The sequence below is a fragment of the Hylobates moloch genome, unplaced genomic scaffold (assembly GCF_009828535.3).
Source record: "Hylobates moloch isolate HMO894 unplaced genomic scaffold, HMol_V3 SCAFFOLD_23, whole genome shotgun sequence".
NCBI classification, from domain to species: Eukaryota; Metazoa; Chordata; class Mammalia; order Primates; family Hylobatidae; genus Hylobates; species Hylobates moloch.
Window position 1 is genome coordinate 41,723,888 of NW_026652298.1, and position 14,051 is coordinate 41,737,938.

Below are 14,051 nucleotides of genomic sequence, written 5' to 3' on the forward strand. Positions count from 1 at the left end.
CCTGCCGAGGCCAAGATGACACACTACCCAGCAGCATTCACAAAAAGTCCTTAGCTACTGAAATGTCATTGGGGACACATAGTTGCAAACCATCCTCCATCTATGGGTGCTTCTTTTTTATTTTATTTTATTTTTTTGAGACGGAGTCTCGCTGTGTCGCCCAGGCTGGAGTGCAGCGGCCAGCACAGTGTCGGCTCATTGCAAGCTCCGCCTCCCGGGTTCACGCCATTCTCCTGCGTCAGCCTCCCGAGTAGCTGGGACTACAGGTGCCCATCACCACACCCGGCTAATTTTTTGTATTTTTAGTAGAGACGGGGTTTCACCATGTTAGGCAGGATGGTCTCGATCTCCTGACCTCGTGATCCACCTACCTTGGCCTCCCAAAGTGCTGGGATTACAGGCGTGAGCCACTGCACCCGGCTTATTTTTTTTTTTTTTTTAGAGATAGGATCTTGCTCTGTTGCCCAGGCTGGAGTGCAGTGGTGTGCGATTATAGCTCACTGCAGCCTTGAACTCCTGGGGTCAAGTGATCCGGTTGCCTCAGTCTTCCGAGTAGCTGGGACTAGAGGCATACGCCACCACACCCGGCTAATTAAGAACTTTTTTTTGGTAGAGATTGGGTCTCACTATGTTGCCCAGGTTAGTCTTGAACTGTTGGGCTCAAGGGATCCTCCAGCCTCAGCCTCCTGAATAGCTGGGACTACAGGTGCGCGACACCACGCCTGGCTCTGTGGATCCTTCTTGCTTCCAGCCGTGAGCAGCTGTTGGCTGCTAAAGTGTGTGCAATGTGAGGAAGTTGGTGTGGGGACAGATTCCACATAGACAAGGGACAGCAGTGTGGAGTGGTGGCTGGGAGATCCCCCTTGAGTTGGTCCTGGGTTTTAGGGTTTTATTTGTTCCCTGTGACTTGTTCAGCACTCCAGGCTTTTGAACCCAACATGCTTCTCTAAAGCCCTCTCTCCGGCCCCTTTTAGCCATGACCACTTATATCATGGCAGGCTGTTGTTTCAGTCACCTGCATGGCTGGGTTGACAGGCATAGCCAGAGCTCCTGGGCTCCTGTAGCATGTGGCAGGAAGGACCATAGACCGTGGCAGGGGTTCTGTTGGAGCCCTTATCTACTCTCTTTTGCACACCCCTTGCAGGCTTGTAGCAGCAGCAGCAGCAGCAGCAGCAGTAGTAGCAGCAAATTCTATAGTTCCCTGATGCCTAAGAGGGTGGGGTGGTTTAGTTTTCAGCTTAAGGAGTGAAGTCACATGAACTATAGCTTCCTTAGCTAAAAATTGTATTTTCATTTCCTTTTGTTCTGTACCTTCCCTGTTCCTTAAAGTACCCATTTGCTATTTGCCATCTGAATCCTCATCAGAGAGGCTTTTCAGAAGTGCAGCATTCTGACGGAGCATTTTAAGATTGTCTCCAGTGACGGCGTCCTAGCGCCTCTGTGGGCGTGGGTGGTGTCCTTGATCCCTCGGTCGATGGGGCTGAAGGTGACCCATGATCATCTGTCTTTGAGGCGTGTGTTGAGACTCGGAGGAACACCCTGCAGTGTGTTCTCATGTGTTGCAAGGTGTACCGCGTGTGACGTGATGCAGCAGGCGGAAAACAGTGGCCGTGAGCCTGGAGGACGTGGGGTTCGGAAGACGCCCACCACCTTCGGGGCTGTAGCGCACCTTCCTTTCTCTCTGAGTGTCGCTGGGGCTGGTGGAGCGATTGTCTCCATCTCACTTGTGAGGGTCCGGCCCTCGTTCAGGTTTATACACAGTCAGGACTAGAGGCAGCTTTCCTTCCTCCGGTCTTCCTGCCTTCCCTGTCCCTCAGCTCTGCAGCTGAGGTGGGAGGTGCTCAAGCTGCCGGTCTCCATGATGTTCGTGCAGTGAGACTTGTGGGGAGTGGCATTCCCATGTCCTGAGCATCCCTTAGCATGGGAGGCATTCCTTTAGTTGTAAAAGTTTCCAGAAATTGCTGTAAAGTAGAACTATGCCTGTAGCCAAAATATATCTTGATTGAACGTTTAAACTGAGTTTCTTGCTTTGAGTTTGAGCGGGAGGGCGTCATCGTGAGTCTTGTCTTGAGAAAACCTCTGGTCGTGTTTCATGGACCCACCTTTCCTAATCCTTGTCCTCTTAATGGTTTCAACAGGACAAATTGATTCACTTTGGACCTGTAAGTACTGATGTATTAGGGTGCAGCGCTCATTGTTCCTTGACGCAGAGTCCCAAAATGAATATCCAAGAGCAGGGTTTCCCCTTGGACCTCGGAGCAAGTTTCACCGAAGATGCTCCCCGACCCCCAGTGCCTGGTGAGGAGGGAGAACTGGTGTCCGCAGACCCGAGGCCCGCCAGCTACAGTTTCTGCCCCGGGAAAGGCGTTGGCATTAAAGGTGAGACTTCGACGGCCACTCCGAGGCGCTCGGATCTGGACCTGGGGTATGAGCCTGAGGGCAGTGCCTCCCCCACCCCACCATACTTGAAGTGGGCTGAGTCACTGCACTCCCTGCTGGATGACCAAGATGGGATAAGCCTGTTCAGGACTTTCCTGAAGCAGGAGGGCTGTGCCGACTTGCTGGACTTCTGGTTTGCCTGCACTGGCTTCAGGAAGCTGGAGCCCTGTGACTCGAACGAGGAGAAGAGGCTGAAGCTGGCGAGAGCCATCTACCGAAAGTACATTCTTGATAACAATGGCATTGTGTCCCGGCAGACCAAGCCAGCCACCAAGAGCTTCATAAAGGGCTGCATCATGAAGCAGCTGATCGATCCTGCCATGTTTGACCAGGCCCAGACAGAAATCCAGGCCACTATGGAGGAAAACACCTATCCCTCCTTCCTTAAGTCTGATATTTATTTGGAATATACGAGGACAGGCTCGGAGAGCCCGAAAGTCTGTAGTGACCAGAGCTCTGGGTCAGGGACAGGGAAGGGCATGTCTGGATACCTGCCGACTTTAAATGAAGATGAGGAATGGAAGTGTGACCAGGACATGGACGAGGACGACAGCAGAGACGCGGCTCCTCCCGGAAGACTCCCTCAGAAGCTGCTCCTGGAGACAGCTGCCCCGAGGGCCTCCTCCAGTAGACGGTACAGCGAAGGCAGAGAGTTCAGGTGAGTCCGACGCCAGGCGTCTGCTTTCTGTACTCACCTCCGAGAGCTGGAGAACAAGCCAGGGAAAGGTGCTGAGGAGGCGGGCGTTAACCACGCCGGATGTCCTGCTGCCGCTGGGGTGGAATTTTGGTTCTGTTCTTATTTGTGATACTTTTGCATTTGTCATTAGATACTTTTTTATATTTGTAATGTTGAGAATACTTTTACTGAGAACAGACTAAAATATATGACTTTATGAGTCATTAGGAGCATCGGAATTCTTAGAAGTCACAATGACGTGTAAACTTCACCCTTCAGCAGTAAAGTCTGTAACCTCTTAAATAGGAGCTGGATCTACCCAGTAGACATGGTCCTTTGTGCTTAATAAAGGGAGGAGTGTGGCCAGGCGCGGTGGCTCACGCTTGTAATCCCAGCACTTTGGGAGGCCGAGGCGGGCGGATCACGAGGTCAGGAGATCGAGACCACGGTGAAACCCCGTCTCTACTAAAAATACAAAAAATTAGCCGGACGTGGTGGCGGGCGCCTGTAGTCCCAGCTACTCGGAGAGGCTGAGGCAGGAGAATGGCGTGAACCTGGGAAGCGGAGCTTGCAGTGAGCCGAGACTGCGCCACTGCACTCCAGCCTGGGCGACAGAGCAAGACTCCGTCTCAAAAAAAAAAAAAAAAAAAGGGAGGAGTGGACGTTTCAGGGCATCGCTAAGAATTGGAGAATTGGATTCTTGCTTTTTTTATTTTTATTTTTTTTTGAGACGGAGTTTCACTTTTGTTGCCCAGGCTGGAGTGCAATGGCACAATCTCAGCTCACTGCAACCTTCACCTCCCGGGTTCGAGCGATTCTCCTGCCTCAGCCTGCTGAGTAGCTGGGATTACAGGCATGCGCCACCACGCCCGGCTAGTTTTGCGTTATTAGTAGAGACGGGGTTTCTCCATGTTGGCCAGGCTGGTCTCAAACTCCCGACCTCGAGTGATCTGCCTGCCTCGGCTTCCCAAAGTGTTGGGATTACAGGCGTGAGCCGCCGCACCCGGCCAGATGATTGCTTTTATAATGATCTTCTAAGCTTCTTCCTAGAGGCTGAGAAATAGTGGGGGGGGGACGTTTTACGTGTGGGGAATGGTCAGAGTACTTTGAAAACTTCCTGTGGCTATGGTGGGCATTCCAGGATTGGGCCTTTTTTCCTGCCAACAAAATGTGTTGGTGCTGTTGTGTAGTCCACAGCAGCCTGGACCCTGAGGCGATCCTGGCAGGGCGTGTGGGGTGCGTGTGCTGCCTGGGAGGGAGCAGAGTGGTGCTCAGCCTTGGAACCTGTTTCTTCGTTCTTCCTTCCCTGTGATCCCTGCCTGGTTCCTGGAGGTTTATGTGGCTTTCAGGCTGGCATCTACTGTGTTTGTGAGCAGAGCGCATGCATTTCCCATCCTTTCCCTAGAGCTGGTGACCAGAGGCTCCGGCCTGTGTAACTTTGAAAGCCTGGAATTCATGCGACCCCTGCTGATACAATCAAGACTCGGAAAGCACAGCCCCACGTGCTGGGACTCTCCCGAGGAGTTATTAAAAACTCGCATTAGTTCTTCAAGCTTACTGTGACACAGAAATTGGCTACTCGCTCATAAACACAGGATTAAACATGTCTAAGGTTAAACTTGTAGTCTAAGTGATACGATTTAAGATGGACTGTCGACTGGGCGCGGTGACTCACGCCTGTAATCCCAGCACTTTGGGAGGCCGAGGCGGGCGGATCACCTGAGGTCGGGAGTTCGAGACCATCCTGGCCAACGTGGTGAAACCTCATTTCTACTAAAAATACAAAAATTAGATAGGTGAGGTGGCGCATGCCTGTAGTCCTAGCTACTCGGGAGGCTGAAGCAGGAGAATGGCTTGAACCTGGGAGGCAGAGGTTGCAGTGAGCCTTGGTCATGCCATTGCACTCCAGCCTGGGCGACAAGAGGACAAGAGCAAAACTCTGTCTCAGAAAAAAAAAAAAAAAAATGGACCGTCTAGGTTAATTTTTTTTTTTTTTTTTTTTTTTTTTGGAGTCTCGCTCTGTCGCCCAGGCTGAAGTGCAGTGGCGCCATCTCGGCTCACTGCAAGCTCCGCCTCCCGGGTTCATGCCATTCTCCTGCCCCAGCCTCCCAAGTAGCTGGGACTACAGCCGCCTGCCACCACACCCGGCTAATTTTTTGTATTTTTAGTAGAGATGGGGTTTCACCATGTTAGCCAGGATGGTCTCGAACTCCTGATCTCGTGATCCGCCCGCCTCAGCCTCCCAAAGTGCTGGGATTACAGACGTGGGCCACCACGCCCGGCCTTTTTTTCCTTTTGTTCATTGTCTTTAGCCAAGTGCTATTTATTTAGCAAGCATTTTAGGGCACAATAGGCCGTAAAGTTATCCTGTTGAGTAAGGCTGGTATAACTCAGAGTTTCTTCCTTTTTTTTTTTTTTTTTTTTGAGATGGAGTCTTGCTCTGTCACACAGGCTGGAGTGCAGTAGCGCAATCTCGCTATGTCGGCTCACTGCAATTTCTGCCTCCTGGGTTTAAGTGATTCTCCTGCCTCCCGAATAGCTGGGATTATAGGTGTGTGCTACCACGCCTGGCTAATTTTTGTATTTTTAGTAGAGACAGCGTTTCACCACGTTGGCCAGGATGGTCTCGAGCTCCTGGGCTCCAGTGATCTCAGCCTCCCAAAGTGCTGGGATTACAGGTGTGAGCCACTGAACCTGGCTGGTTATTCTTTTTGCTTGTTTTTTTGTTTGAGATGGAGTCTCGCTCTGTCGCCCAGGCTGGAGTGCAGTGGTGCAATCTCAGCTCACTGCAACCTCTGCCTCCTGGGTTCAAGTGAGTCTCCTGCCTCAGCCTTCCGAAGTGCTGGGGTTCCAGGTGTGAGCTACCACGCCCGGCTAATTTTCTGTATTTTTAGTAGAGATGGGGTTTTACCACGTTGACCAGTCTGGTCTCGAACTCATTTCCTCAAGAGATCCGCCCGCCTCGGCCTCCCAAAGTGCTGGGGTTCTGGGTGTGAGCCGCTGCCCCCGGCTCTGGCTGGTTATTTTAAGATGGGGCTGAAGTTGAGGGCTGGGCTGCAGGAAGAAAATGAGCTCCGTTCTGATTTCCGCCATTACAACCCCAGTGCCTCCCTCCCAGCCACTCTTCAGTTCTTGGCTGCGAGCAGTAGCTTTGCCGTCTGTCCTTGGTTTGCTGTATTTGTAATAAGCAACCTTTGCTATGAAATTAGTGGAATACATTGGCTTCTCCTGTCTAATTTTGTGTAGCTGTGTCTACACAGTTTGGGTCCTAACTTTCCTGCTCTGGGGCTGCTGGTGGCAGAGGACCCTGAGGCTTGGGATTCCCGTCTGCGGTTGAATCCTCTCTGTGGGAGGTGGTCAGTGGTGCAGCCTTGTGGCTTGAAGATCTCTGATGTTGGAATGGTTGCTTGTCAGCATGGACAGGGCATGAAGTCCAGGCTGTGTTCCTCACGTTTGGACCATTCTCTTTGTCCTGCCGGGTGTGGGTGAGGGTGCACTAGGTTGGAAGTCTGGAAACCCACCCACCTGAGCCCAACCCTGAAGGGCGCTGTTGAGGCAGAGCGTCAGGTGTGCCTCAGTCAGGGCCTGGCACCTTTGCTTTATGCCAGTCTGACTTTGCCTGCCTGGTGGGCGGCTTCGTGGGCTTTGTATTGGAAGTGGCTGCTGCAGCGACCTTGGGCTCTGGGCTCCCTTGTTTGCAGATGCTTCCCGCAGCTCTGACGGACGGGCCTGCTGTTGCTCTGAGGAGGGCACGTGTGCCGCTGTGTCCTGTCTGTCTCAGCACAGTCATGGTGCCTGCGCTGGGGGCTGTGCAGCAGGGCCACTCCTGAAGGAAAGTGGGGTGCTCCACCCAGACAGACGGCTGCTGCCCAGTGGGGAGCTGGGGGTGGTCCTCCAAAGGAAGGCTGCGGGTACCGCAAAGGGAAGAGGAGAGTGGGTACTGAGCAGGCAGGTTGTAAGCATTGCTACCACAACAAGTCCTGGAGCTTGGGCCTCACGTGTTAGGGGATGCATTTCCCGGGGAGAGCCGGTTATTCGTCCCGGGGTGGAATTTGTGTGGAGGAACGTGTCAGGAGGGCCAGGCCTCGGGTGCTGACCCCTCTGTCCTGGGGGCTGCTTTGCTTGCATCTCTGCCACAGTCCCTCATCCCCTGCGGTGGGGCTGCTGCGGTCCAGCACGGCCACAGGCATCCAGTTACCCTGTGGGAGGCCTGGGTGCGGGTCGTTGTTGGTCCGTGCGTGAGCCCCGTGGTGGTTTCACATACTCGATTTGAGGAAAGTGAAGTGTTCCACTTAGGTCTTTGTCTCAGCCTAGGAAAGAGTCCATTGCTGGCCCTTCTGTGCATTTGTCCCACTCAGCCGCTGTCATTTGGAGCTCCTGTGCCAGGGTTTCATGGGATTCCTCCCTGGCTCCCCCGTTCTGCCTCTGTGGGAACACTTTCTGCACCCTCCGGGTCTTTGTTGCCATTGTCAGTGGAACTTTGAACAGAGCTGGCTGGTTCACCTCGTCATTTCAGTGGTGTGGATCAGCAGGCAGGTTCTGCTATTGACTGCGTGTTGGGTGGGAGGCCCAGGGCCTGCACTCCCTGGCCGGCGGGCTCAGGCTCTGCTCCCCTTCAGGGTGGCTTGGCCCACCAGGTGGCCTTCAGGGCTGGCCTTGCATGCCCCTGCCAGGTCCGCTTGGTCAGGCCCGCAGTCCCCTTGCCACTGGCCCCTTCTGTTGACTGCCCTGACCTTCCTCGCTGGCTGGGGACGGGGTCTTCCTAGATATTTTCGTGTGTCTTCCCGGGCCAGTCCAGTGATGCACTTGTGGATAGGGCTGGTCAGTGTGGCTGTGGCCAGAGAGTGGACGACAGACATGTCCACAGCAGGAGCAGCACGGTGGCTTGTCTTGGGCTCCTGGTTCGTAGAGCTGCTCAGAGGACCGTGGGTCCCTTCAAGGTGGGCAGCCAGCCCTTGCTGTTCAGGTTCCCGCAGGGGTGCCTGAGGAACCGTCTGACCTGCTCATTAGTTTATTGACTGTGTTTCTGGTAATGGCCTAAAAGGTTAAGAGAAGAAATGGTTTAAAAAAAAAAAAAAAAAGAAGAAAAAGAAAGGGCCCAAAACGCGTACAGAGTTGTCTGTGGAGGACTGGTTTTGGGTTTCCGTGTCGGTTGGACCTCAGGCGGTGGTGCTGTTGAAGGTGGCCGGCTGCAGAGGGGCTGTGTTGCAAGGGTGAACTCTGCTTCCTGTGCAGAGGGGGTGGCCCAGGGTGGGGCCGCCCCCAGGCTTGTCTTGTTGAGGGGACTTCTGCTGTGGTGCAGAGGGGGCAGAGGTGCTTGTGAGCCGTACTGCCCCTTGCGTGGGCTCCACTTGCCTGGGTGTGGGGGTTTTCTAGTCTCCTTGGGGTATTTGCTTCCCCTGTTTGATCAGATCTAAAGAGAATTTTCCTTTTCTCTACACAGAGTCTCGCTCTGTCGCCCGGGCTGGAGAGCAGTGGCACAGTCTCGGCTCACTGCAGCCTCCGCCTCCCGGGTTCAAGCAGTTCTCCTGCCCCAGCCTCCCCAGTAGCTGGGACTACAGGCGTGTGTCACCACGCCCGGCTAATTTTTTTTTTTTTGTATTTTTAGTAGAGACGGGGTTTCACCGTGTTAGCCAGGATGGTCTCGATCTCCTGACCTTGTGATCCGCCCGCCTCGGCCTCCCAAAGTGCTGGGATTACAGGTGTGAGCCACTGCGCCCAGCCTTTTTTTTTTTTTTTTTTTTTTTTGAGACCAGGCTGGCTGGTTTTGAACTCCTGACCTCAAGTGATCTGCCTGCCTCGGCCTCTCAAAGTGCAGGGGTTGCAGGTGTGAACCACCATGCCTGGCCCAAAGAGAAATTTTTTTGTTTGTGGGTGTCCAAGGAAAACTTTAAAAATGATTCCTGGCCAGGCACGGTGGCTCACGCCTGTAATCCCACACTCTGCTGGACTCTGCTGGTACTCTGCTGGATTTGTCACCACAGCACCAGCTTGCATCCAACTTTTTTTTTTTTCCCCCAAGATGGAGTTTCGCTCTTGTCGCCCAGGCTGGAGTACAATGGTGCGATCTCGGCTCACTGCAACCTCTGCCTCTCAGGTTCAAGTGATTCTCCAGTCTCAGCCTCCTGAGTAGCTGGGATTACAGGTGCATGCCCCCACTCCTGGCTACTTTATGTATTTTTAGTAGAGACAAGGTTTTGCTATATTGGCCAGGCTGGTCTCAAACTCCTGACCTTAAGTCGTCTGCTCACCTCAGCCTCCCAAAGTGCTGGAATTACAGGCATGAGCCACTGTGCCCAGTCCATCCTGTATTTTTATGCACCTGTCAGTGGGCAAGGACTCCAAACATATTTTTTCTCTTCGTTTGCCGTGTAAAGCTCCATAGTCTCAGACAGGTTTCAACAGAGTCCACGAAAGTATCTGTAGTTGCCTGTCAGGCCAAAGGATTCTGGAACCGAGAGGCCCCTTTGCCTGGGCGGACCTCAGTCCCGAGCTGTGTGGGTGGATTGTGAAAGGGAAGCACTTTGCAGACAGCCAGTGGCAGATGTGCTGATGAGACTGTGTGCCTGGCCCTGGTGCTGGTGCTGACCTGTGGCAGCTGTTTCTGGAGGGCTTGGGGCAAGTGTCCCTGTGGGCCCGTGTGGCCCTTCTTGGAACTGAGCCGTAGCCGTGACTGGCTGCCTGGCACCCCAGCCCATTCTCACATTTTGCGCCAGTGTCACAGATTTGAATTGACTGCACACACTCCGGTTCTGCTCATCCTTGTCAAACGCAGACGTCATTTGTAGCAGCGTACCCTGCAGTTATCGGAGGTGGGGGCCAGGCTGGGCCATGGTGGCTGTCAGGGAGAGAGGGCCGCCTTTTGGCTCTTTCTTGGGCCCCTCCGCTGCCTACTTGTGCATGTGGAGGGAAGCACCTTTGCCTCAGTTTCCCTGTGTCACATCTGTGAGAATAACCACTCAGTGTCCTCTCAGAACCCATTAGCTCCAGAAGGTGTTTGGTCTCTCCACTCCCTGAGAGATGGAGACTGGTCACGGGGCTCTGTTAAAACACACACAGCTCCGCCATACTGCTATGGCATCCGGGGGCCCCCCAGAGGCCGCACGCCCGGCTGAGTGCGCATAGGGCCCCGACTCCATGCCCCTTCTCCTCCAGCAAGGACCCTGGCCCTGTCCGGAGTTAGACGCTGGCTTGTGTGGATTGCAGCCTCGGCCCACGGGCTTCCTTCTTGATCCATTGAGGCATCTGCTGGCAAGTGGGCTCAGCTCTTGGCTCAGCCGCTGGCTGGGTGGCCAGGTGGTCGGGGCTGGGCGTCCGGGTGTCCAGGCAGACGCTGTCCTCACTGTGAGCTGCAGTGGGCTGCTTGGTCCTGGGCCCTGCTCACGGCACTCACCATCTTGCGTCCTTTGAGGTTGCTCCAGTGCTTTTTTTTTTGGTTTTGACCCACTCTGGATCTTTACTAGCTCACCTGTAGTCTATGGGATTGGTGTCTGCTCCTAAACAAACATTTAAAATAACCCTAAGGAGTGCTGCTTGTAATATTCCAGCAAACAGGATGATTTGAATGCCCAGTGGCAGGCTGGTTGGTTACACAGGCATTTTTTTTCTGTACAGTTGGATATGTGGGCTTTTAATTTTTTTCTTTGTTTTTCTGTATTTTCCAAATTCCTATAACAGCATGTTTATAATTAGAAAGTATATTATTAAAAGAATAAAAGCTTTACAATATGCAGCTCTTCAAAAGCACATTTTTTCTTTAAAAAGGATACACGTAGATGTGTCTTATTTTTGAGACGGGGTCTCGCTCTGTCACCCAGGCTGGAGTGCAGTGGTGCGATCTCAGCTCACTGCAACCTCTACCTCCCAGGCTCAAGAGCTACTCCTCCCTCAGCCTCCGCAGTAGCTGGGATTACAGGCGCCCGCTACCACGCCTGGCTAATTTTTTTGTGTCTTCAGTAGAGAGGGGGTTTCACTGTGTTAGCCAGCATGGTCTCCATCTCCTGACCTCGTGATCCACCCGTCTCGGCCTCCCAAAGTGTTGGGATTACAGGCGTGAGCCACTGTGCCTGGTCCGTACCTGGTTAAGTTCTTGTATTTATTTATTTATTTATTTTTGAGGCAGAGTCTTGCTTTGTTGCCCAGACTGGAGTGCAGTGGTGCAACCTCGGCTCACTGCAACCTCCGCCTCCTGGGTTCAAACGATTCTCCTGCCTCAGCTTCCTGAGTAGCTGGGATTACAGACATGCACCACCACACCTGGCTAATTTTCATTTTTTTAGTAGAGATGAGGTTTCACCATGTTGGCCAGACTGGTCTTGGACTGACCACGTGATCTGGCCGCATTGGCCTCCCAAAGTGCTGGGATTACAGGTGTGAGGCACCGCGCCCAGCTGGTGTGTGTTCTTTTAGGGACACCAGCCCTCTTGGGTCAGGGCCCCACCTTTACGTTCTCATCTAACAACAACACTTCCTTTCTTCAAGCACGGCCACGTGGTGGTCAGGGCTGACACATATTATTAACTGGGGGACACGGTTCGGTCCTTAGTGCCTTTTCTGAGTAACGTGCTCACTGCTATCTTGTGTCCACTGGCTCTTTGAGAGCTCTGCTGCTCTCCTGTCTCACCCCTGCCCTGAGGTGTTCATGCACCAGGGGTTGGTGTTTTCACTTCTGAGCCAAGTGGGTCAAGCATTTTCTTTTTTTGAGACACAGTTTTGCTCTTGTTCCCCAGGCTGGAGTGCAATGGCACGATCTTGGCTCACTGCAACCTCCACCTCCTGGGTTCAAGAAATTCTTCTGCCAGCCGGGCGCGGTGGCTCACGCTTGTAATCCCAGCACTTTGGGAGGCCGAGGCGGGCGAATCACGAGGTCAGGAGATCGAGACCACGGTGAAACCTCGTCTCTACTAAAAATACAAAAAATTAGCCGGGTGTGGTGGCGGGCGCCTGTAGTCCCAGCTACTCGGAGAGGCTGAGGCAGGAGAATGGCGTGAACCCGGGAGGCGGAGCTTGCAGTGAGCCGAGATCGTGCCACTGCAGTCCAACCTGGGTGACAGAGCGAGACTCCGTCTCAAAAAAAAAAAAAAAAAAAAAAATTCTTCTGCCTCAGCCTCCCGAGTAGCTGGGATTACAGGCGTGTGTCTCCACACCCAGCTAATTTTTGTATTTTTAGCAGAGACCAGGTTTTACCATGTTGGCCAGGCTGGTCTTGAACTCCTGACCTTAAGTGATTCGCCTGCCTTGGCCTCCCAAAGTGCTAGGATTATAGGCGTGACCCACCATGCCCGGCCATTTTCTTTCCTGTACAATTTTGTGTGTTTGTTTTTGAGTTAATAATGGCCGTTTTTTGCATTTGATTAAATATTTTACTTTCCAACTTAAATCTTCCCATATTCTTCAGCTCAGTAGAGTCCTTGTGAATATTCTTCTCCTCACTGTAAAACCTGTTGGATAAAGTATTTTTTCTCTGGAAGACATGTGTCCTGAAGTCTTCCATGTTCCCACTCTGGTTGAAACAGTTACTCTTTAGGGCATCCTGTGGTACTGGGTGCCGTGGCACTGGTGTGTGTGGTACTGGCATGCTGTGTAACTGGGCGCAGTGGTACTGGGTGCTGTTATTGGGTGCCGTGGTACTGGGTGTTGTGTTATTGGGTGCCATGGTACTGGGTGCTGTGTTATTGGCATGCAGTGGTACTGGGTGCTGTGTTATTGGTGTGCCGTGGTACTAGGTGCTGTGTTATTGGCATGCTGTGGTACTGAGTGCTATGTTATTGGTGTGCTGTGGTACTGGGTGCTCTATAATTAGTGTGCTGTGGTACTGGGTGCTGTGTAATTAGCGTGCCGTGATACTGGGTGCTGCTTCATTGGCATGCTGTGGTACTGGGTGTTGTATTAGTAGTGTGTCCTGGTACATACTAGTGGCCGAGGTGTGCCTGTGTGGAGATCTGAGGGTGATATAATTAGAGGCACTGGCGTGAGGGCCCCTCATGCAGTGTCAGGCTTGCACCTTTGCTTGGAAATTCCATTAGCTTTGGAATTTATAGCTTTGTGGTGCAGTGTGGAGTTATGTTGGAGATACCATAAAGATAAAGCATTTCCACGGTGAACAAAAAAGTTTACAAATAAAAGTAGTCCAGGCCGTTTTTATTTTGGCTTTATGATGTGTCCACTTACTACTGTGCATTCTATACGCCAGTAGGAGTGTTTGGTAGATTCTCATGAGTTGGTTGCGTTTGGTTCATTTGGGTAAAGTGTAACTCCTTTTAAAAGAAGCAGAGAAAAATTAAATATCTCATAAAAATAAAGATTGTCTATTTCTGCCTCAGAGTGTTTCTCTCCAGTGAGTGGTGTGTAATTAGTGTGCCATGGTACTGGGTGGTAATTAGCATGCCATGGTACTGAGTGCTGTGTAATTAGCGTGCCGTGGTACTGGGTGGTTTGTTTTTGGCATGCCATGGTGCTGGGTGCTGTGTTATTGGCATGCTATGGTACTGGGTGCTGTGTTATTGGCGTGTTGTGGTACTGGGTGCTGTGTTATTGGCATGCTGTGCTACTGGGTGCTGTGTTGTTAGTGTGCTGTGGTATTGGGTGCTGTGTGATTAGCATGCCGTGGCACTGGGTGCTGCATTATTGGCGTGCCATGGTACTGGGTGCTGTGTTACTGGCATGCTGTGGTACTGGGTGCTGTTATTGGTGTGTTGTGGTACTGGGTGCTGTGTAATTAGCATGCCATGGTACTGGGTGCTGCATTATTGGCATGCCGTGGTACTGGGTGCTGTGTAATTGGCATGCCATGGTACTGGGTGCTGTGGTACTGGGTGCTGTGTAATTAGCGTGCCATGGTACTGGGTAGTGTGTTATTGGCATGCCATGGTACTGGGTGCTGTTATTGGTGTGCCATGGTACTGAGTGCTGTGTTATTGGCATGCCGTGGTACTGG

General features: G+C 52.5%; 1 protein-coding gene across 2 annotated transcripts in view; it reads left to right on the plus strand.

Moving 5' to 3' along the window:
• AXIN1 (axin 1) overlaps positions 1-14,051 on the plus strand; it is a 73,941-nt gene that overhangs the window by 3,206 nt on the left and 56,684 nt on the right. For both annotated transcript variants that reach the window (XM_032144890.2, XM_032144891.2), the window contains exon 2: positions 2,139-3,097. In XM_032144890.2, coding sequence (XP_032000781.1) covers positions 2,220-3,097 — 878 coding nt within the window. In that variant the 5' untranslated portion in view covers positions 2,139-2,219. The remainder of the gene's footprint in view (positions 1-2,138; positions 3,098-14,051) is intronic.